Genomic DNA, 25237 nt, shown 5'->3' with positions numbered 1-25237 from the left:
TCTACTTGATTAAGCTGTGGGTTCTACTAGGAGGTATTTTGATTACAACTTTATTTCACCAACATATAACAATGATTAAGATTGACAGCCAGTCCTTTTACTTTAAAGTAACATTTTTTTACATTTAAAAAAAATTATTAATTTTAAAGTTGATATAAAATTACTTGTTTATTGTATGCAACATGCATTTTTGAAGTACATATACATTGTGAAATGGTTAAATCTAGCTAACAAATATATTAACTCACAATTACCATTTTTGCAGTGAGAAGACTGAGCATCCACTCTCAGCATTTTTTAAGAACATAGTATGTAATCATTAACTATAGTCACCATGTTGTACAATTGATCTCTTAAACTTAATCCTCCTATCTAAGTATGTATCTGTCCTTTAACCAACACCTCCCCAACCCTCCTCACCCGCTAAACTCTCCAGGCTCTGGTACCCACCATTCCATTCTCTACTTCTAAGAGATCAACTTTTGTGAGATTCTACGTATGAGGGAAATAATGCATTATTTGTCTTTCTGTGTCTGGCTTATTTCGCTTAATCCCCTCCAGATTCATTCATGTTGTCAAAAATGACAGAATTTTCTTCTTTTAAATTCCTGAATCAGTCAGCTTTGGTGGCTCATGCCTATAATTACAGTACTTTGGGAGGTCCAAGCAGAAGGATCACTTGAAGCCAGGTATTGAAGACAGCCTGAGCAGCATAGCATAGCAAGACCTTGTCTCTACAAACAAACAAACAGAATGAGCTAGGCGTGGTAGAATGTGCCTGCAGTTCTAGCTACTGAGGAGGGTAGGGCAGGAGGACCACTTGAGCCCAACAGTTCAAGGTTGCAGTGAGCTATGATCATGCCACTGCACTCCAGCCTGGGCAACAGAGCAAGACCCTGTGTCTGGGAAAAAAAAAAAAAGAAAAAAAAAAAGACTGCATGGTATTCAACTGTGTACATATACTACATTTTCTTTATCCATTCATCTGTTAATGGACACTGGGGTTGATTCCGTATCTTGCTTATTGTGAATAGAGATATAATAAAAGTAGGAAGCACACATGTCTCTTCAACATACTGAATTTATTTTCTTTAGATAATAAAGAAATTCAGCATTACTGAATGAATGATATGGTAGTTCTATTTTTAATTTTTTGAGGAACCTCCATAGTGTTTTCCTTTGTGGCTCTACTAATTCACATTCCCAAAAGGTGTGGGAGGATTCCTTTTTCTCACTACTCTTGTCAACACTTACTCTGTTTCATCTTTTTGCTGTTAGCCATTCCAACAGGAGTGAGGTAATACCTCATTATGGTTTTCATTTGGGTTTGCCTGATGATTCATGACATTGAGCATTTTTTATATACATGTTGGCAATTTGTATGTTTTCTTCTGAGATATGTTAGTTCCAGTGTTTGTGCATTTTTTAACTAGGTTGTTTTCTTGTTATTGAGTTGAGTTCCTGATACTTTTCTAATATTAATCCCTTACCAGATACATAGTTTGCAGATATTTTCTCCCATTCTGTGGGTTTTCTCTTCACTTTGTTGATTGTTTCTTTTGCTGTACAGAAGCTTTTTAGTTTGTTGAAATCTCATTTATCTATTTCTTATTTTGTTGCCCGTGCTTTTGAGATTTTATTTGAAAAATTCTTGCCAGACCGATGTCATGGAGCATTGTTCCTGTGCTTTCTTCTAGTAGTTTCATAGTCTTAGGTCTTATATTTCAGATTTTAATCCATTTTCAGTTGAATTTTGCATATGGTGAAAAGTAAGCATTTAATTTTATTCTTCTGTATGTGGATATCCAGTTTTCCCAACACTGTTTATTAAAGAGAGTGTCCTTTCCCCATTGTGTGTTTTTCACATCTTTGTCAAAAATCCTTTAGCTGTAAATGCACGGATTTATTTCCGGGCTCTCTGTTGTGTCTGTTTTTATGTTAGTTACCTGTTGTTTTGATTCCTATATTTTTGTGTAGTATATTTTGAAGTCAGGCACTGTGATCCCTCCAGCTTTTTTCTTCTTGCTCAAGATTCCTTTGGCTATTTGGGGTCTTGTGGTTCCACATGAATTTTAGGATTACCTTTTCTGTTTTTATGAAAAATGTCATTGTTTTCTTAAGAAGGATTGCATTGAATCTGTAGGTTGCTTTGGGTACTGCAGGCATTTTAACAATACAGTAACGTGTCTCACACGGATGTTTCAGTCATCATCCTATAGTTTTCTATCATCTGGTGATGTTGTTGCCATCATAAAGTAACAGCTTAATGCATAACTACTTCTGTCTTTAGATAAACAAATACTTACCCTTGTATAATAATTGTCTACAGTATTCATTATAGTAACATGCTGTCCAGGTTTATAGCTTGGAAGCAATAAGCTATACTACATAGCTTAAGTGAGTAGTAGAAGTAATAGGCTATACCATCTAGATATGTGTAGCTGATGAAATCACCAAACGACACATTTCTCAGAACATATCCCCATTGTTAAGTGACACTTGACTATATAAATTCTTCTGATTCATGAACATGGGATCTCTTTCCTTTTATTTTTATCTTCTATTTCTTTCTTAAATGTTTTATAGTTTTTCATGTAGAGATCTTTCACTTCCTTGGTTAAATTTATTCGTATTTCCTTTTCTTTTTGTAGCTATTCTAAATGGGATTTTCTTAATTTTTTCCCCCAGATATTTCACTGTTACTGTATAGAAACACTGGTGACTTTTTTATGTTGATTTTGTTTCCTGCAAGTTTACTGAATTCGTTTATTAGTTCTGACAGTATTTTGGTGAAGTCTTTAGGGCTTTCTATATATAAGGATCATGTAATCTACAGACAGGGAAAATTTAACTTACTTCTTTGTCTTGCCTAATTGGTCTGGCTAGGACTTCTAGTGCTGTGATGAATAGAAGTTGCACAAGTTGGCATTCTTGTCTTGTTCCGCATCTTGGAAGAAAAGTTCAACTTTTCCCTGTTCAGTTTATTAGCTGTGGGTTATTGCATATGGCCTTTATTGTACTGAGGTACATTTCTTTTATAACTAATTTGTTGAGTGTTTTTATCATGAAAGGATGTTGAATTTTGTCAAGTGCTGTTTTTGTATCTATTGATTATATGGTTTTTGTCCATCAATTATGTTAACGTGATATACCACATTTATTGATTTGTTTGTGATGAACCGTTGTTGCATCATTGTATCACTTGATTATGATGTTTAATTTCCATGTATTTGTGAATTTTCCAAGCTCCTCCTTTTATTGACTTCTGGTTTTATACCATTGTGGTCAGAAAAGATACTCTGTATAATTTCAGTTTTCTTAAATTTGTTAAGATTTGTTTTGTGGTCCAACATGTGATCGATTGTGAGGAATGTCCCATGTGTAGTTGAGAAGAATAATATATTCTGCAGCTGAAATGTTTTGTACATATGCGTTAGGTCCATTTGGTCCAGAGTATAGTTTAATTCTGATGTTTTCTTCTTGATTTTCTCTCTAGATCGTCTGTCCATTGCCGAAAGAGGGGTGTTGAATTTTCCTACTATTATTGTGTGTAGTGTTTCTCTCTAGATCTATTAATATTTGCTTTATATATTTAGGTGTTACAATGTTGGGTGCATATTATTTATAATTGTTATTCTCTTGCTGAGTTATCAATATATAATGACCTTCTGTGTCTCTTTTTTACAGTTTTTGACTTAAAGTCTATTTCTTCTGATAGAAGCATAGCTATTCCTTCGGTCTTTTGGCTTCAAGTTGCATAGAATATCTTTTTAAATCTCTTTACTTTCAGTATATATATGTTGATATGAGTCCCTTATAGGCAGTATATAGATGGGCCTTTTTAAAAATCCAACCAGTCACTCTGTGTCTTTTGATTGGATAATTTAATCTATTTACGTTTAAGATGTTTATTTATTGATAGGTAAGGACATACTGCTACCACTTGTTTAATTGCTTTCTAATTGTTTTCCATTCTTACTGTCTTTGTGGCTAAGTGATTGTCTCTAATAGTACATTTGATAACTTGCCTTATATTTATTTTTTGTATTTATTGCAGGCTTTTGCTTTGTGATTACCATAAGGTTTACAAAAAGCATAGTTATAAAAGGTTATTTTAAACTGATAACAACCTAAAAATAAACTCTTTTTGCTCTACTGCCCCTCAATGTTTTGAATTTTTAATGTTACAATTTTCATCATTATTGCCAAATTTTGAATATTTGGCAATATATATATACCTTACCAAATTTTGAATATTTATATATCTGTAGGTTTGGAAAGTTTTCTGTTCTTATTGGAATAACCTTTCTACTTGTTTGTCTTTCTTTACCACTCCCCCTGGAACTCTAATGACTCAAAAATTTGCTCTTTTAATGCTGTCTCATAAATTCCGTAAGCTTGCTTTATTCCTTTTTAATCTTCTTTTTTTCTGACCATATATTTTCAAATAACCTCCCATCAAGTTCACAGATGCTTTTGAGTCATTGATTTTGCTATTGATGTTCTTTATTGCATTTTTCATTTTATTCATTTATTTTTTACCTCTAGTATTTCTGTTTGATTTTCTTTTCTTTTTTTTTTTTTCTTTTGAGATGGTCTCACTCTGTCGCTCAGGCTGGAGTGCAGTGGCGAGATCTAGGCTCACTGCAACCTCCACCTCTCGGGTTCAAGCAGTTCTCCTGCCTCAGCCTCCTGAGTAGCTGGGATTACAAGTGTACACCACCATGCCTGGCTAATTTTTGTAATTTTAGTAGAGACGGGGTTTCACCATGTTGGTCATGCTAGTCTCGATCTCCAGACCTCATGATCTGCTTACCTTGGTCTCCCAAAGTGCTGGGATTACAGGTGTGAGCCACCATGCCTGGCCCATTTTCTTTTGATTACTATTACAATACATTAATTTTCTCATTCTGGCCATTTACTATTTTCCTCATTTTGTTCAGTGTTGCTGTGCATTTTATTGAAGTTCATTGAGCTTCCTTAAAACAGCTATTTTGAATTCTTTGTCAGACTTTTGAAACATCTTCATCTCTTTTGGATTTGTCATAGGAAGTTTATTTTTTCTGTTTGATGATGTCATGTTTCCCTGATTGTTCTTGATCCTTGCTGTTATACATCTATATCTGCATGTTGAAGAAGTAGGTATTTACTGCAAGTTTTGCAACCTGGCTTTATCTGGCTCTTTATCAGTAAGCCAGCTGGTAGAACCTAGGCCGGTCGTCTGGTGTGATCTCTAAGCCCATGACTATTGCAACTGTTGCAGCATTAGGCCTTCTACACCCAGAACTACCATGGTCAGTATAACAACAGACTAAAATCTGTTGCTACCACAGCTGGCACAGCACTGGGATGCATCTGAAAATCATGAGGCCTGCCTGTGGCTGAGGTTTGACTGAAACCTGAGGCAGCTGTCATCATTCAGCAGTGATGGGAGCCAAAAATTGAGTCCATTTTACAATGGCTATAGTTTACCACCCAGCACTGGGATAGGTGAGGAGATTCAGTTCACAGATACCAACCTGGATGCAGGTACCGTGGTGGGTCTGCCTGGCACTGGAGTTTTACTATGGCAGACCCAGTATTGGGGACCAAGGGAAAGTCCTACACTTCTTTTTCCCCCAAGCAGATGAGATATCTCTGCATTCTGCTGCCTAGGTGAGATATCTCTGCATTGTGGGAGGGTTGACACAAATACTGTAAAACTATCCTTTACCCTCTTCAATGGGTATTTTCTCATTAGTATGCCATAAACAGGTATTGTGAAGTTTTACTTGTTTTTCTTAGCTCTTTTGAAGGTGTTTTCATGCATGAATCGTTATTCAAAATGATGTTTCTGCAGGGGGATAATCACTGTAGAGTCCTTTTTCTCCATCTGGCTCTGCCTTCTTATAACATCAATTTGTTTCATTTCAAAAGTAATGCCTATCCATTATCAAACGCTTATCAAATACAAAAATTTCTAAAAAAAAGAAAACCACTTGTAATTCTAACACTAAGGGACAACTGCTGCTTTCATTTTATTGAATTTTTAAGTTTTTCACTTAAAAACAAATTTCTAGTTTTTCACTTAAAAATCTTCTGCAAATTTTGAAATAATTGTACATTCTATTTTACCAGTTTTACATATACTCATCTGTGCATCTGAATAATTCTGTGCAGTTATGTCACTTAGATTCTTATGAAAATCATCACAATCAAATTACAGAACTGTTTTATCACCCGAGATTTCCTATGCTACACTTTTTTGTGTGTGTGACACAAGATCTCACTTTGTTGCCCCAGGCCGTAGTGCAGTGATGCAGTCTTGGCTCACTGTAGCCTCTGCTTCTCTGGCTCAGGCAGTCCTCTGGCCTTAGCCTCCCAAGTACCTGGAACTACAGGCACACACCACCATGCCCGACTAATCTTTGTATTTTTGGTAGTTAGAGTTTTGCCGGGTTGACCAGGCTGGTCTTGAACTCTGAGCTCAAGCAATCTGCCCACCTCAGCCTCCCAAAGTGCTAGGATTACAGGTGTAAGCTACCACATCCAGCCTCTTATGCTACCTCTTTATAATTACGACTCTCTCCCTTCATTCTACTCTCTAATCCCTAACCACTGGAAACCACTAAGATGTTCTCCAGTTCTATAATTTTATTATCTTGAGGATTTTATATAAATAGAATCATACAGTATATAGCTTTTTGAGATTGGCTTATTTCACTCAGCATAATTTCCTTGAGAATCCACTAAGTTGTTGAATATATCAATAATTGGTCCCTTTTTACTGCTGAGTAGTATTCCATCTCTGTACCATAGTTTAGGCATTCACCAATTGGGTTATTTCCAGTTTGGGGCCGTTACAAATGAAGCTTTTTTTTTTTTTCTTGAGACAGAGTCTCGCACTGTCGCCCAGTAGTGCAGTGGCACGATCTCGGCTCACTGCAATCTCAGCCTCCCAAGTAGCTGGGACTACAGGCATGTGCCACCATGCCCAGCTAGTTTTTTTGTATTTTTAGTAAAGACGGGGTTTCACCATGTTGGCCAGGATGGTCTCGATCTCCTGACCTTGTGATCCACCTGCCTCGGCCTCCCAAAGTGCTGGGATGTCAGGCGTGAGCCACTGTGCCTGGCCACAAATAAAGCTTTTATGAATATTTTTCTGTATGTTTTTCTGTGGACATTAGTTTTCTGAATTTTATTCTCAGCATTCAATAAAGAGGATGACCTGGAACTAGAAACTACATTAGGTATTTTAGCAGGAAGTGTTTAATATAGGAAATTGTTCAAACAGTTGTGGGAGAAGTGAAAAAATGAAAGAAAAACATTGAGGTAATACAGAAGTGATAATTGCAAGGACCAGCTTCTACTTTTTAGACTGTACGAACAAAGGGAAGTGGTTAGGATTATCAGAACCTTTAAGCCTGGAGGGATAGTCTTGCAGAGATGTGACACAGAGAAAAAGTTGCTGCCTGCTGGCATTAAGCTTTCTACACCCAGAACTACCATGGTCAGTATAACAACAAAGAACCTACCTTAGGACCCGCCTGGAATGAGGCCTAAACCTCTGAACTGAAAGGGCCATCTAGCTGGTGAGTACTTCTGGAACTCAGAGAAAGGATCTCTGAAGAGTTGAGGCTCAGCTGGAGGGGGTTGCTCTTCATCTGCCGTTGTTATCTCAGAAGCTTAAAGGAAATGCTTTGTGCAGCTGGGTCTCAGACATCTAGAAGGGAGATTATACCCATTGTAACTTATACTCTAATATCCCACTAATCTGTAAAGGAAATGTTGTGGAATGACACCTCATATAACTAAGAAGTAGGTCATGCATAGCTGGTACAGGTATCTCTGAGGTATCTAGATGAAGCTGCTTCAGGAAGTTTTAAAAGAATCTGTTGAGTAGAACTGACTGTCACTGCCAGAGTTAAGGACTTTTGCTGGGCAGATGCTGATGGAAGGAAACAATATGCAGACAGGAATGTGCAAGTTCTTTCTATCTTCTTCCTGGCTTCTAATCCTTATCTAATATTCCCACATTGACAAAACCAAATAAAAGGCAGCTGGCAAAGGAGAAATGTAGTTTGCAGCATCCCAGTTCCAGTAGCACAAAACAGTATAGAAAGGTGGATTTAAGAGAAATAATAGGTTGTTAAGTGGCATGCTGATAAAAATCCTCTTTTTGCTTTTGAGGAATTATCCACCACATGAGTGGAAGATCTCCTTCAAATAATCTGTAAAGACCAGATACTTAATTGCTTCTTCCATCGTATAGTCTCCCATCTTGTTGACTCCCCTTAGTTAGCATATGGACCATATGAATTAGGCCTAACCTATCAGACTGTTGTGCTATCCTTCTCTATCCCCACCCCCTTCACCTTGTTTTCCTCTCCTGCCTTTCTTTGATTCTGTAACCGGACCAATACAGAGAATTAAGAGACAGGAAGTTTTTCTTCTGATACTGCTGGCAGCAGGAGTATGAAGTTTCCAGTAGCAGCAGTGCCAGCAGAGCCTTACAAGGTCCAGAAATGGAAGCAGTCCTGTCTATACAAATGGTACCTGTGGTGCAATCCCAGCAGGGGTTTTGTTGCCTAGTCTACCCTGGCTCCTTTCCATTTTCTGATCTCAGTTCTTTGTATTTCTTAGCAATGTGGACTGCCTAATACCTTCTAAATGAATTCCTTTTCTTCTTAAGTGAGCAAGAATCAATTTTTGTGGCTTATAATTTAGAGTACTGATTGAGTCATCTTGTTTGAACCTAAGAGGATTTATTTAACTGTCTTGTTGAGTAAAGAAATTTTAATACTTTGCGTTTATTTGTTAAAACAAAAAAGAGAGATGCTAGATTTAGACAATTTTAAGTTTTTCGCCTTCACAAGTGTTTGGCAGGATATCTGGAAATTATGAGTTATCCTACTGTCAGTGTAGAATAGGGTCAAATCTCCATTGTGTTGGTGGGGCTAGGTGTCTATAACTCATACAGAAAAATCAGCCAACCATTTTTCTAACTGGTAGAACCTGGTAAAGTTACTTGGTATAACCAGTGCTATTAGAAAATAAGTTCAAAACTTAAAAAGAGGAGAGAGCTAGAGACAGGGATCTCAAAATTGTATATATAAACTTTACCCAAGTTTCTGGTTGACTTCTGAACCACATATGTGTTCACCTGACTGGGAGCAGCCTGAACCATGATCTCGGTCACTTTCTATCATGGCAGAGATGTGAGAGAGCTCAAACTCCATTGAAGAGAACCTGCCATCATTTTATCTATAGGAACTAGGCAAAAGAACCTAGTAAGGAGATAATCCTAAATTAGAGTGCCAGAGAAAAAGAACCTAAAATTCTGATTATAAAACTCTGGGCCAGCTGCAGTGGTGCACACCTGTAGTCCCAGCACTTTGGGAGGTTGAGGCAGGTGGGTGGTGTGAGTCCAGGAGCCCGAGACCAGTGCCTGGGCAGTATGGCAAGACCTTGTTTCTACAAAAAATGCAAAAATTATCCAGATGTGATGGCATGCACCTGTGCTCCCAGCTACTCCAGGAGGCAAAGGTTGCAGTGAGCCAAGATCTCACCACTCTAGCTTGGGTGTCAAAGTGAGACACTGTACACACACACACACACACACACACACACTCTCTCTCTCTCTCTCTCTCTCTCTCTCTCTCTCTCTCTCTGCTCAAGTCTTTACCAGACCACCCTGCACAACATAGCAAGTGTGGGCCCTAGCCTTCTGGGTGCCAAAAAGGGGAAAGAAGCCTTTAATATTAATACTTTTATTTATCTGCTTCCTTTCACCCCCGTCTCCCATAGCACCCTGTACCCTATTCTGTGTAGGGATGTCTGATTTAATCTCTCCAGAGGGTGGAGAGCGGGCCTCTAATGTTACTGTGTGGCAGTAGGTGAGTAGTCACCAATGCTTGGGATGGCCATGTGGGATTTCAGGGGTCTTGTTGCACCTTTTAATGACTCAATTAATTCTGGTCTCAGCTCCATCCATGCCTTAGCCTCTAGTTCCCTTACTTTTCCAGTGTTGTGTGCTAATTGGCTGGATTTTTTTGTCTTCTCTCTTGTAGATTTTTAATTTTCAGTTTTCTCAGGCTTGTGAATCTGACCCAGTTTTCCCATAGAACTGATGTTTATGATTTCTTTTGCATAAACCTAGCAATTGACCCTCCTAGTCTTGAAACTTGGGAAAGTTATGTTTGTCTTATCTGAAGTCCTTTCTCTGGAAGCCATCCATCAGACCTCCAGGGCAGTATCAAAGAACTGGAAACTTACAGATCACTGCACCTGGGCAATGAGTTGCCAGAACTCTTACCTGTCATAAGTGCCTAACCAACCACCTACTTCCTGTTGAGCAACTCCTTTTCCTTACCCCCCCAAATTCTTGTTTCCACACATGGTTATATGTCTTCGCTGCTCTGTAGACCCCTAATTTTAGTCAGTCAGGGAGATAGATTTGAGAATGACTTCCCATCTCAACTGTAGCACCCTATTAAAGCCTTCTTCCCTAGCAGTAATCGTCTCAGTGATTGGCCTGCTGTGCTGTGAGCAGCAGGACCTAGTCAAACCCCTGGTATTTTGGTAACACCTGTTAAGTCGTTTACCACATTCTAACTGTGAATTTTGGTGATAAGTTTTTTTGTTTTTCTTTTGGACATTTATATCTCTTTTGTTCCTGTAAGGTTATTTTGGTAGGGAGTAGATATAAGTGCCATGTATTCATTTACCTTTTGAAATTTTTTTGTCCTTAACAATGAATGTTACATGAGAAAATATGCACCCTACCTTTTTATAGATGTCTTTTTCATGTAGCATGGCATTCTCAGTGGTGGTGATACTTGGTTTTTGAGGAGGGATGAAATCTTAGATAAAACAGTGGTTTATAGCCCCCAAAATTCTAATGGACAAAAATCTTATCCTTAGTATTTAATTTTGAGGTAGAGGGTGTGGTGATGCAAAAAGCTTGAGAAACAGTGTTCTATTGCATTTCCTTTATTCTTGAAATTAATTAACTTTACAGAATATATATTTGTTTTGATCTTTCTATGTCTGTTTTTCCTGGGCATAGTGTATCTTTCTGTTATATGTGTTACATTCTCACGTTTGAAAACACCAGCAAAAGTATTTGCTTTATCTCCTTTGATACTCATTATTATATTTCTTTCATTTTGTGCTTTTCTCAAATCTATTTAACATGCCCATGACTTATTTAACCTGGCTTTTTGTTGCTGCTTCCCACATTTTTAACTGTTTCTTTTTTCTTAGCTCTGTCTATCTTTTCATCACTTGTCTTTTCATCATTTGTCACCTTAATTCTTTAAACTTTTTAGTCTTTTTTTCCTTTAGATCGGGGTCCCCAAACCCCGGGCCATGGACCAGTACCAATCCATGGCCTGATAGGAACTGGGCTGCACAGCCGGAGGTGAGTGGTGGGCAAGCCAGCATTACCTCCTGAGCTCTGCCTCCTGTCAGATCATCAGCAGCATTAGATTCTCATAGGAGTGCGAACCCTATCTTGAACTGTGTATTCAAGGGATCTAGGTTACACACTTTTTATGAGAATCTAATGCCTGATTATCGGAGGTGGAACAGTTTCATCCTGAAACCATCTCCCCAACCTGTCTGTGGAAAAATTGTCTTCCATGAAACCGGTCCCTGGTACCAAAAAGTTTGTAGACTGCTGCCTTAGATCATATATTTATCACCTCTCAATGTTTTCCATTTAATTTTGGCTTCTATCCTACATTTATTTCATTCTAATAATTACCTGTCAGCACCAAGACAAGGAGGATGAGACCAGTGAGGGACTTACCTCAATCACAAAATTAAAGGAAGCAAGAAAAACCTCAATAATCAAGATAAATATTTCATTTCAATATTTTTTACAAGACTAAATTACTGTATATGAGCAAAATAGCAACAATTTATATAAAGACACGATCTGTTGTCATTGAATGAAGCAATCTGTTATAAGTTTGGGGAACATATGTGTGTATAATATAGTGATGTGAGCTTTATTGTGTAACATATCCTCTTAACCAAATCAGTCATTTCCTTTGCCCTTTAGACTCATCTCTCATTTTTTTTTTCACTTTGTTGAGATTTAAAACTTCTGTGTTATTCACAGACTTTCTACATCACTTAAAATTCATGCTTTTCGCTTCTGCACCACCTATGCTTCAGATCACTCATGGTAGAAATGGCTCCCTTGTTTGTATAGGAAGGTGTTTGCCAGAGAAAATGGTGAATTATGAGCTATATGTTCTTTTATTTTTCTAAAACTTTAATAAGGATGTTTAACACAATACAAAATGTAAAACATTCTCAGAACTACTGGCTGAAAATTTAATGGGAATGATCATGCAGTAAAAGTTTAAAACTCCTGGGCTACTTGAAGCAGTAAACTGATCATCTGTTTTACTTTCTTTACTTGGTTCTTTAGATCAGCATTCCCCTGTCTTTTGGCACCAGGAACTAGTTACATGGAAGACAATTTTTCCATGGAATGGGTGGTGGGGATTGGTTTTGGGATGATACTCTTCCACCTCAGATCATCAGGCATTAGATTCTAATAAGGAGCGTACAACCTAGATCCTTTGCATACGCAGTTCATGGTAGGGTTCCTGCTCCTATGAGGATCTGATGCGGCTGCTGATCTGACAGGAGGCAGAGCTGAGGTGGTAATGCTTGCTTGCCTTCTGCTTAATCTCCTGCTGTGCAGCCCCAGGTTTCTAACAGCCCGTGGACTGGTACCAGTTTGTGACGCACAGTTTGGGGACCCCTGCTTTACATAGCATATATGTTTCATTTTCTCCAAGAAGCTATTCTTAATAATTAGACTTGATTCTTAAATTCCTGAATATTTAGAATTTAGTTAAATTTATGATCATTATTTTCTTTATGAATGTTGGACATTATCACTTACGTCTTTCTGTAATTATAATTACTGAAGCAGGATATATATTGTCTTGTTTTTCCCTTTTGCTTCTTTCTAACACACTCTACCTCTCACTGTAGTCTTATTGCGCAACATATGCTGATTCAGGAAATACTTACCTGAATCCTTTAATCAGTCTGAACTATGAATTCTTGTCTTAATCTTAAAAGAGAAATTTTTTCATAGCCTAGAGAAGATTGTAGAGTTAGTTTGTATTGTTTTTGCTAAATAAACTGATGACATAAAAGATGGATTTTGTTAAGGGAGGGAGAGAATAAAAAGTAAACCCTGGGAGGAGTACAAGCAATTCTGTTGAACAAATAAGTTTTTTTGTTTTGTTGCCCAGAGCAGATTCTTTTCTCCCAAGCTTAAGAACCTTTTCAGGAAAAGATGTTGATTGACTCTCCCAGTGGAAAAAGAGGTGGTAAATGTGATGTATTCCTGTCATATTTTAATTCATTTATTGAAATTAAAAACAAGGATGTAAAACACTCATTTTACATATTCTTAAGAAGAGTCAAGAGCACTGAATCAAAAAGTTGACGTTTTCACTAAATGTTTACACCTTAGTGCAGAGTTTCTCTAGGTAGTTCACATAGATCTTATGTGATATTCATTTTATTTTTTCCTTTAGCTGGAAGTGCTCCTGGTAGTTACTGTCAAAGACATGTAAAAGCCTAGAGGTTAATTTTAGATACTTAAAGGACAATGTTAACATTATTTTTATCTTGCTTTGTTAAATTTCATAAAATTTGATAAATGACATCAAGAAGACTTCATGAAATAAAATTATTAAAAATGGGAATTTACTTTTGAATAACGGAGTAAGAAAAATGTAGGTAATATCTATTCTAAAACTTATTTTGGCTTTTTACAAAAAAATATGCAGTTGGCTGGGCACAAGTAGCTGGTGCTTGTAACCCCAGTAACATGAGAGGCCAAAGTGGGAGGATTGTTTGAGGCCAGGAGTTTGAGACTAGCCTGGGCAAACAAAGCAAGACTCCATCTTTTAAAAAATAAAATAAAAATTAGCAGGGCATGGTGGTGTGTGCCAGTAGTCCCAGTTACTTGAGAGGCATGAGGATCACTTGATTGCAGGAGGTCAAGGCTGCAGTGAGCCTATGATCATACCATTGCACTCCAGCCTAGGCAGTAAAGCAAGACCCTCATCTCTAAAATAAATAAAAATAAAAGGTATCCGTTTGGTGGTGTTCTCACTAGTCAACTCAAAACATTTGATGAAAAATCTCAGCTCTGTTTTAGAAATAGATGTTTGTAGCGTATGTGACAACTCATTTGTAAGAGTTGTGAGTGAAATTTGGCTTTCCTTAACTGTGCCTCTATGCATTCTTATCTGAGACATCTTCAGTTAAGTCATTTGAGTAGAAAAATTAAAAGTAACAAGTCTCCCACCAGCACAGAATGAGCATGTTCATGTTTTGGCTTTGGGGTGTAGCACTTCTAAGGATATAATTAGCTTTGTTTTTCATTTTCTACTTTTTCTCCACAGCCTCATGATTTTGATGAATGTCGATTTGATATTAGTGTAAATGATAGTGTTTGGTATCTTCGTGCTCAGGATCCAGATCATAGACAGCAATGGATAGATGCCATTGAACAGCACAAGGTAAGATCCCTAATGTTTACCTGTCCATGGAGGACTAGGTAAGAGATTGTTGACACTGCCTTAAAAAAAATTGACATGTGGCATTAGTTACTGAAACATTGAACACGATTTGGGTGGTAAAAATTAAAGCAGTTCATATGTAAATTTTTTGAAATAATTTTATTTTTAACACTTTAGTTGTACTAAGGATAGTTGCTATGATAAATATTTTTTTGGCTGAGCACAGCAGCTCATGCCTGTAATCCCAATACTTTGGGAGGCCCAGGTGGGTGGATCAGGAGGTCAGGAATTCGAGACTAGCCTGGGCAACATGGTGAAACCGCCTCTCTACTAAAAATACAAAATTTAGCCAGGTGTCGTGGCACATGTCTGTAAATCCCAGCTACTCAGGCAGCTGAGGCAGTGGAATTGCTTGAACCTGGGAGGTGGAGGTTGTAGTGAGCCCAGATCAAGCTATTGCCCTCTAGCCTAGGCAACAGAGCGAGTCTCTGTCTCAAAGAAAAAAAAAAAAAATTATTTTTTAAAAAAAAAAAAAAAAAAAAAAAAAAGATAAATATTTTTCATGGTTAATTAAAACAAAAATATCCCCTTTTTCATAAAACATATTTTGATTTTTCATTTAGGATTTGATTCATAATAAATACCTTTTTTATGATCTAAAGAAAAGGATTTTTGAAATAACATTGGATTATAAAACCCTAACTTGTAAAAGCGACTTTTGTAATAACTATTTGGGTAAATTCTTAGTACAAACATTTGTAAGTCAGTTAATCTTTGTAAATGTGAAGCTATCTAATGATAAACCTATAGAAAGCCTTTTTTATGTAAATATATAAGGTACATTTATATAATTTAAGGCTAGTCTTTGCCTTTTGTTAATAAATATTAAGTAGACTAAAGAAATATATATTACTAAATCTGCCTTATTAGCTAATTCAATAATATCATGATAAAACAAAGAACAGATAAAGTTCTAAATCCACCCTGTCATTCTTAAGTATGACTTAAAAGAAGTTTTGCTTGTTTATATACTTGCCTGTACTTGTTCGTTTGAGTTTCACAAAGTTGTAGTTGAAACACCTGTTTTGGTTATTTTTAACAGTCACAAAACACACACACATACACCCAAGAAAAACTAGTCTGGCCTGAGATTTCACAAGTACATACTTCTTGATATCAATCATGTTACCTTTGTTGCTTGGTTTATTGATTAAGATTTCCCCCAGCTTCCCATATTTAAAAATAAAAATAAAAAGGCCGGGCACGGTGGCTCATGCCTGTAATCCAAGCACTTTGGAGGCCAAGGCGGGCAGATCACCTAAGGTCAGGAGTTCAAGACCAGCCTGACCAACATGGTGAAACCCCGTCTTTAAAAAAAAAAAAAAAGATTTCCCCCAGCCTAAACAAAATTGACTGTGTTACCTTTCTGTTTTTCTTTGTTTTAGCCTTAGGACTATATATTTAAACTTTAGTATTAAATGTTTAAAACATTTTCTAAGTCTTAGTTATCTTGGTCACGTGACTTCAGAAAAGTCTAAACATGGAAAAACAATTATTATTTTTCTATTATTTAAGAGAGATATGAGCTACTATTTCAAAAATCTCAATGCTTTGGAGCCAGGCCTTACATGCAACAGTATCTGCCATGTAGGACATGTGTGAGCTTGGCCATGGTAATTAACCTCTTCTTAGTGTTTATTCTCAGCTGCCAATGTTGGTACTTTGCTCAAAGTTGTTGTAAGATATAAATGAGATAACATGCAAAGTTACTTACCAGAATGACTGATACATTTTCCCACTTATGGCATATAGGGAAAAGCAAGAGGTTTGGAGTCCCAACTAAATTCACTAAATTATACCATCTTGTTTCAGATGAAGAGTTTTGCATTAGGTGAGAGTAGCTAAATGTGCATATAAGGAGAACAGCCTGTTTCATGTTATTTAATCAGGGCTGGCCGTCTCACTGGTGATTAAAGATGTTATTAAGTAGAACTAATTTCTGTATTTCTAACTGAGATGACCTTTAAGGGCGATTTTAATCAGTTGATTTAAATTACAGGGCTAGTTTTTTTCTGTTTTAATTAAACATATTTTATTTTGTTCACTTTTCTCAGTAAAGTTCAATGACAGTTCCTTTGCAAGGTTCCTGTTTTGTGTTTTTTTCCTTTAGTGAAGATTATGCATGAAGCATCTATTTCTCCTATACTATTGATTTATTTACATCTTTGAACGATGGATAGATTTAATCTTTGGGTTTCCTCAGAACAGTGAGACTTAAGCTGAGATAATAAATTTCCAGTGATTTTAAGTTCTTGAAAAAAATATTCAACTGCAGGGTTGTTACACATTGTACAGTCTTGCTCTTTCTTTCTTTCTTTGTTTTTTTTTTGTTTTTTTTTTTTGAGATGAGGTCACTCTGTCACCTAGCATGGAGTAAGATCTCAGCTTTCTTCAAGCCTCTGCCTCCTGGGCTCAAGTGATCCTCTCACCTTAGCCTCCCAAGTAGATGGACTACAGGCACATGCCACCATGCCTAACTAATTAATTTTTTGTATTTTTGGTAGAAACAGGGTTTCACCATGTTACGCAGGCTGATCTTGAATGCCTGAGCTCAAGTGATCTGCCGGAGTTGGCTTCCCAAAGTCCTGGGATAACAGGCATGAGTCTCTGCACCCAGACACCCATTCTTATTTTTAAAGACAGTTTATTCGTAGACAAGGAGAAATTATTATTAATTGTTGTTGTTAATGTTATTTAACGTACTAAAGTAAAATATGTATGTATGCCAACTGAGCAGCCTATCAGTGAATATTTAAGTGAATTTATATTTAGAATATGAATTCTAAAAGTAAATTTTTGAGTTATTAACATGTAAGAGGGAGAAATGTCAAATGTTATCACCAAACACAATTGGTTTTTTTTCTGTCATAGACCAGGGCTAGTGAGATGTTTCTTGATTCGTTCTTCAGTATCATTAAGTCAATACTGTAGAAGCTAAGTTTAGTAATTTTACTATTTAAGTATGCATCATTGTCTTGATACTGTCTGTAAAACTGTACAGGCATAATAATGATAATGGTAGGAGCTGTCACTTATAGAAGATCACCAAGAACTAATTATTGTATTAAGTGTTTTATGTGTTTTATTTTCTCCCTACTATCCTGAAAAATAAAGGACATATTATTTTGCAGGAGAGGAAACTGAGATTTAAATTAAAATTAAGTAATTTGCCTAAGACTGTGCTGTGTTTTAGTTCAGGATTTCTGAGAATTCAATTTTGTGTTAATCCTCTTGTCTATCTGTTACCATTAATAAACCAGTTGTTTATAAACAATTCCCATGAGCTAACCTCCTGCAAATTAAGAGTGTATCATCTGAGTTCTATACTACTATACCAAGATAAATACGAACTTATTTTTCTTTTTTGCCTATGGATTGTCAAAAAGGACAGTGTACTGTATTATATTGGTAACTGTTTCAGTACTGGATTCTGAAGTCTGGCAAATGTGGATTTGAATCCTGGCACTACTGTGTATTAGATTAGTACAAAAGTAACTGAAGTTTTAAACCATGATTTTTTTAATCATTTTAACTAGGCTCAAACACATCTTTGTTATTCATAACAGGAACCATTGTAATCAACACATTTTTGCCAATAAGAAATAAGTTTGATTATTCCTGTAGCATAAAACTCCATGATTCGGATTCTATGAACTCTTGGAAAGCATTTTCTGCATCCTGATGGTTGTGGAAGCATTTTCCCTGCGAAAAAGTTGTCGAGATGCTTGAAGAAGGAACTAGGAGTCAGTTGGCAAGAGGTCAGGTGAATATGACGATGAGGCAAAACTTCGTAGCCCAATTCATTCAACTTTTGAAACGTTGGTTGTGCAACGTGCAGTCAGATGTTGTGGGGAAGAATTGGGCCCTTTCTGTTGACTAGAACCAGCTGCAGGCATTGCAGTTTTCTGTGCATCTCATCGATTTGCTAAGCATACTTTTCAGATGTAATGGTTTCACTGGGATTCAGAAAGCTGTAGTGGATCAGACCAGCAGCAAATCACCACACAGTGACCATGACCTTTTTTTGGTGCAAATTTGGCTTTGAGAAGTGCTTTGGAACTTTTTCTTGGTCCAACCACTGAGCTAGTTGTCACCAGTTGCTGTATAAAATCCAGTTTTTCTTCACACATAACAATCTGATCAAGACATGGTTCTTTGTTGTTACATAGAATAAGAGAAGATGACTGACATTTCAGAACTACAGTTTTTTTTTTATTTTCACTCAGTTCATGAGGCACCCGCTTATCAAGTTTTTTCACCTTTCCAATTTGCTTCAAATCCTGAACAACTATAGAATGGTCAACATTGAGTTATTTGGCAACTTCTAGTGTAGTTGTAAGAGGATCAGCTTCCATGATTGCTCTTAGTTGGTCGTTGTCGACATCTGATGGCCAGCCACTGCGCTCCTCATCTTCCAGGCTCTCATCTCTTTTGCACACTTCCTGAACCACCTCTGCAGTGGACTTTCATTAGCACTGGGCCAAATGCATCATTGATGTTGTAAGTTGTCTCCGCTGCTTTGAGACCCATTTTGTACTCAAATTTTAAGAAAATCACTTGACTTTGCTGTATTTGCTTTTTGTCTAACATCATTTTCATAGTCTAAAATAAATACATAAACAGCAGTACTAAGTCATTAGCAAAAATAAAAGCAAGAAATGCACATTAAAATGATTTATAATGTAACCACATTTATTTAAGAATGTATTCCATTATCAAATGGCAAATTTCAACAATGCAAAAACTTTAATTGCATTTGCACCAACCTAATACTAGCTGAGTGGCCTTGGTAAGTTATTTTAAGGAGGAAAAATTGATAGTTTATGGTATATGTTACCATACCCTCACCCCCTCACACCCTAACAAAAACAAGCAAACAAAATAACCTATCCATGATAAACCAAGAGTATTGTACTTTGTGGTTAGCCTGGGCACCAACATTCCAGCTTATTCAGTTCATTTAGTTACTTCATCAGTGTACCACTTGACATTAGTAGTACACTTGACGTTAGTAGTTCTGATGCCATTAGATGGGCTTTTAATGCCTTTTCTTGTTGTTGGGCTTTTGTTAGGGCTTACCTGGCAGATTTTAGTTATTTTCAACATCAGGAAGAAGAGGGTTGCGGGTTTCATTTCTTTCCTTCTCTGGAGACTCTTATATTGATTATAAGTTCTTTGTATTGATGTATTTCACACATGCACATTCACACACTCTCCACTTGCTCATACATACATTACACGTGTGCAAACAAAAGGAGTTTTATTTTACAGGACTTCTAGACAATAATGATGATGGTGTGAAGATAGCTAACATTGTTGAGGATTAATATATGCCTAATATGATAAGCTCTTTATATATATTATCTCATTTTTTCCTCACTATCATGAGGTTAGCATTATTATCCTATTTTTACAGATTAAAAATTGGGGCACAGAGAGGTTAAATAACGTCCAAGGTTAGTTAGCAAAGGAGCCAGCATTCAGACCTAGGTCTTTCTGACCCAAGAACCAGGGCTTTTGGCCAGCAAACAATTCTGTGCTTTAAGTATATATTTCTGTGAATTATGTTTTGTTGATATAAATAATGGGCTTCTTGAATCACAGTATTCTCATATTTTCTGTTTATTCCTCATATCTATATTATTTAGACCATAGCTTCTTAAAGACTCAGATATATTCTAATTAAACTTCTTTGTAGGAATCAGCAAAGCATTGGTTATACAAGTTTTGTTGCTTTGCCGTGATGAAATATTTCCCCCATGCTCTGTCAGAGTGTTTGATTTGCTACTTTTTTTTTTAATTTCAGGAGCAATTTCTACTTACTTGACACTTTCATTTCTTTTGTCTTAAATTTGACTTAAGCTTAGGAAAGTTTTAAAGTAGCTGGGTAGCAGAATTATTAATTCTTAGTAGTTTTTAAATATCAAGGTCATATAAAGTCATATTAGTGTATGCCATTTTAAATCAATATTAGATTTTAACAGATATCCTTTCTTGTCTGCTTTATAAATTATATAAAACTTAGCTTTGCATTTGAATATGGCTTAATTAGAAAGTGTTTAAGAATGCAAATATAACATTATTTTGAGTGTACACTTGATATAATTAATTTCATGGGTGTATTAGAACCAAGTCTCCATTTACCTATTGGCATCATATGATGGTGACAGAGGATCAAATTTTACGTCCTACCTACATTCAAGAGTTTTAAATCTTGAGGGAAGTATAAATACATGGTTCTCACAGCGGTCAGGGCTCTGCCATTTTCTCATATAAGTTGTAGAAAAATCAGTACATAGAATCACAACTGACCTTTATTACCCAGCAAAGAAACTTCATGTTGTCTCTGGATGTTTCAGTCATTAAAATCAAGAATTTGGTTCCTAATAATGGGAGTTAACTGTTAAATTGCATGCAGTAGTCCATACATGGTTAAATTTTTTAAAAACGCCTCAAAGTAGATAATATTAAACTACCAGCATTTTTGAGGTTGGTGAAATCAAAGAGGAAAATAAGGTACCAACCAACCCTCTTTAGTTTTAATAGTCATCTAGAATAAAAATAATTCAGTTGTCAAGGGCTTATAAAGTAACTTCGTATTTGTCTGTTTTTCTTGCCTGCAATATTTGAAAACTGGTATCTGAGACATTAGAAGTTTATTTTGTCAAGGTTATGGATCGTGACCCATGACACAGCCCTAGGAGGTCCTGAGAACATGTACCCAAGGTGGTTGGGTTACAGCTTAGGTTATGTTTTAGGAGACATAAAATATCAACAGTGCATGTGAGGCATACATTGGTTGAGTCCAGAAAAGCTGGTAAACTTGGAAGGGGTGGGAAGTTTACAGGGTCATTGGTAGATTCAAAGATTTTCTGATTGGCCATTTGTTGAAAGAGTTATCTAAAGGCTTAGAATCAACAGAAAGAAGTGTCTGGGTTAAGATAAAGGATTGTGGAGACTAAGGTTCTTTCTTAGGTGGATGAAGTCTCATAGGTGGCTGCCCCAGCAGGGGCAGTAGAGGGCAAATGTTTCTTGAAAGGTTCTAGACTCTGTTTCTTCAGTATCAGAAAAAGACCTGAAAAGGGAAAAGTATTCTCTATAGGAAGTAAGTTTCCCCTATAAGAGACAGTTTTGTGGGGCCGTTTTAAAATATGAAGGAATGTATTTTGGCGTAAAACACTTTGGTTTCTTTCAGGGCCCTACTCTCTGCTATGTGATGTTAATACTAGAGTCAGATTGGAATTTGGTATCTTCCTGCTATGGAGTCTTTTCTGTCAGTCTTAGAATCTCTATTTTAATACTAACGCTGGTCAGCCCAAACCTGAACTCCCAAGGGAGGAGAGACTATAATGAGGCGTGTCTGACCCATCTCCATTCCAGTCATAGTCTGAACTAGTTTTTCAAGTTTAGTTGAGTCCCTTTGGCCAGGAAGAGGATACATTAAGCCGTTTGTGGGGGGTGCCTAGAATTTTATTTTTGGTTTACACCTAAATACTTCAAAAAGTAAATCTTGGAGAAAAAAGAAAGTTTGGTGATTTTTTTTCAGTGGGTTCTTCTGTCTGAGAAGGTAGTTAGCTTTTACCAAGATGGTAAAAGGATTGGAAAGATTGTACGTTGAATAGTGAAGAAAGAAGACACTTAGAGAGTTAATCATATTAACTAATATAGCCAGTCAAAGAGATGTAACTTAGCAAGATACTATGTCAGAAAAATGGGGAGATTCTTACAAATTAATACAAAAAGTTTAGGCAGTTCAGTTAAGGGGGAAAAAGGCAACAGATTTGGCTGCTGCTTCATAATAGGATGTCCAATTGGGTAATAAACATAAATAAAGGTACTCCATGCTATTAATCATCAGAGATATGCAAATTTAAACCTCAGTGAGATACCACCATGTACCCACCAGAATGGCTTTTAAAAAGCAAACAAAAAAAAACCCACCAAATATTGGTGTGGATGTGGAGCAACAAGTAATCTCGTACAGTGCTGATGGAAGATGTAAATTGTGCACACACTTGGAAAACAATTTTGCAGTATCTACTAAAGCTGAGCATACATGTCCCCTCTGCTCAGATGCATATTGAAAATTTGAAAATCTCACAAGTATTGATGTCATAGGTCCATTCATTTTAATTAAGCTCTTTAGGAATAGAAGCCAACCTGTACTTCCTTGAGAAATGGGAAAATTCCCAGCAACCAAGAAAATTTAGAATACCCTACCTGCAAGGAAAGGCGAAATTGTATACTTAACTCCAGTGCTCTTTATTGTTAACAAAACTCCAGTCAACTGCCCGCAGCTACAATTAGTGTATCTGTTTCATCCGATTATTTCTTTTCTCTTATTTGTAATTCCTGTTTATTCATAACTTTTACTCTCCTACCCTATTCTTTGTTTTTGTTTGCTCGGTTTGTCATTTTGCTATTTTTTTATTTCAACTGTTAACTGCCTTAATCTCTTAGCATGTCCCAAAGTAAAAAGAAAAATGTCTAATTACCATTTCACACCACATTACTATTGTTAATTATTTAGTTTTAAAGGAAGTTTAGGCCGGGCGCAGTGGCTCACACCTTTAATCCTAGCACTTTGGGAGGCCGAGGCGAGTGGATCACGAGGTCAGGAGATTGAGACCATCCTGGTCAACATGGTGAAACCCCGTCTCTACTGAAAATACAAAAAAATTAGCTGGGCATGGTGGTACGTGCCTGTAGTCCCAGCTACTTGGTAGGCTGATGCAGGAAAATTGCTTGAACCCAGGAGGCAGATATTGCAGTGAGCCGAGATCGCGTCATTGTACTCCAGCCTGGGTAACAACAGTGATACTCCATCTCAAAAAAAAAAAAAAAGGAAGTTTAAAGGAAAGGGTGGGATTGGCAGTTATACAAGTATAATGTCCTGAATATGCATTTTATAATTTTACATAGAGTTTACCAGATTTTCGTATTTTTACAATGCTCACTATGTGTTTGTCACTAACTTAGGTTACGGTTACTAGATTTTCAGCTTATTTCTCTATCCTTTTTTAGTCTGTAATTTGTAAACTATTTAGGTAACAAGTTATAAAAAAACAAAACATTTAATGTAGAGTCAACTGTTCCATATAATTCTTACAGAAGGTATTAAAGGAAATGAGGTATATACTGCAAAAGCTATTTCTGTACAATGTCCTAATGTTGTATTTAAATTTTTATTTAATGAAGAGGAAAGATTTCTGATAGTCACTGGGACAGATGGGATTCTGCTTTTTTTTTTTTTATAGACAGGGTCTTGCTTTTTTGCCCAGGCTGGAGTTCAGTGGCTATTCACAAGCACGATCCCACTACTGATCAGCACAGGAGTTTTGACCTGCTCCATTTCCAACCTGGGTTGGTTCACCCCTCCTTAGACAACCTCGTGGTCCCCCACTCCCCGGAGGTCACCATATTGATGCCGAACTTAGTGCGGACACCCGCTAGGCATAGCACACTACAGCCCAGAACTCCTGGACTCAAGCGATCCTCCAGCCTCAGCCTCCCGAGTAGCTGGGACTACAGGCACGCGACACCGCGCCCAACAGATTCTGCTTTTTTCTATATTTAATATGGAAAACTAATGGTGGGAGACACGGCTTACACATAATGACAGCAATAGAAACTGTTGTCTAATTTTACTTGCTGAGTATATTGGACATTAGCTGGGGGAAAATGTTTCCCAAAGTCAACACAGAACTGCTCTTTTTCATCAAATAGATCTTTTTAACCAATCACTTAAAAGTATGGTGCTTGGCCAGGCACAGTGGCTTATGCCTGTAATCCCAGCACTTAGGGAGGTCAAGGCGGGCGGATCACCTGAGGTCAGGAGTTTGAGACCAGCTTGACCAACATGGAGAAACCCTGTCTACTAAAACTACAAAATTAGCCAGGCATGGTGGTACATGCCTATAATCCCAGCTACTCAGGAGGCTGAGGCAGGAAAATCACTTGAACCCAGGAGGCAAAGGTTGCAGTTAGCCAAGATCACACCATTGTTCTCTATCCTGGGCAACAAGAGCAAACTCCATATCAAAAAAAAAAAAAAAAAGTATCGTGCTTATATTATCTTTATTTCTCGGTACATATTCTCAGCTTGTCTGGTACTGAGAATGAAAAACAACATTGGGGTAGGAATAATAAATACAGGAAGCAAAGTAAATTAGTATCCCACAGGTTAAAATATTATCCTAGCTGAAAACAGTTGTGTCATTTTTCAGTCACACAGAAAGGCCATGTACTTCATAGGCAAATAATGATTAATACAGAAATGGTTATATCACTTTTCAGTTCTTAGCCCTTGTTCTTTTTAATAGTACTCCCCTGATCTGTAGAGGGCTAGAAGGAATAATTCAGCACTTTCATGAGTTATTTAATTCTCATAGAAGCCCCCATTTTACATAAAAATGAAATTGAATGGATTATGAGAACATTGATTGGTAAGTGGTAGGTAACATTATTATTTCAAGAACAGCAACCTAAAATACTCATACAGTTAGCTCTAACAGTGCTTATCAAGTCTTAAAACTATTCCTGCGCCGGGCGCGGTGGCTCAAGCCTGTAATCCCAGCACTTTGGGAGGCTGAGGCGGGTGGATCACGAGGTCAAGAGATCGAGACCATCCTGGT

The 25237-nt window shown here is 36.9% G+C and overlaps 1 protein-coding gene across 3 annotated transcripts in view; it reads left to right on the top strand.

The window, feature by feature from the left end:
* Window positions 1-25237, top strand: part of CERT1 (ceramide transporter 1) — a 139993-nt gene that overhangs the window by 38077 nt on the left and 76679 nt on the right. For all 3 annotated transcript variants that reach the window (XM_037738180.1, XM_017527669.2, XM_017527667.2), the window contains exon 3: window positions 14427-14543. In XM_037738180.1, coding sequence (XP_037594108.1) covers window positions 14427-14543 — 117 coding nt within the window. The remainder of the gene's footprint in view (window positions 1-14426; window positions 14544-25237) is intronic.

The sequence above is a fragment of the Cebus imitator genome, unplaced genomic scaffold (assembly GCF_001604975.1).
Source record: "Cebus imitator isolate Cc_AM_T3 unplaced genomic scaffold, Cebus_imitator-1.0 Scaffold50, whole genome shotgun sequence".
NCBI classification, from domain to species: domain Eukaryota; kingdom Metazoa; phylum Chordata; class Mammalia; order Primates; family Cebidae; genus Cebus; species Cebus imitator.
The sequence above is the reverse complement of the archived record's forward strand: the minus strand, read 5'-3'. Positions and strand labels throughout refer to the sequence as shown.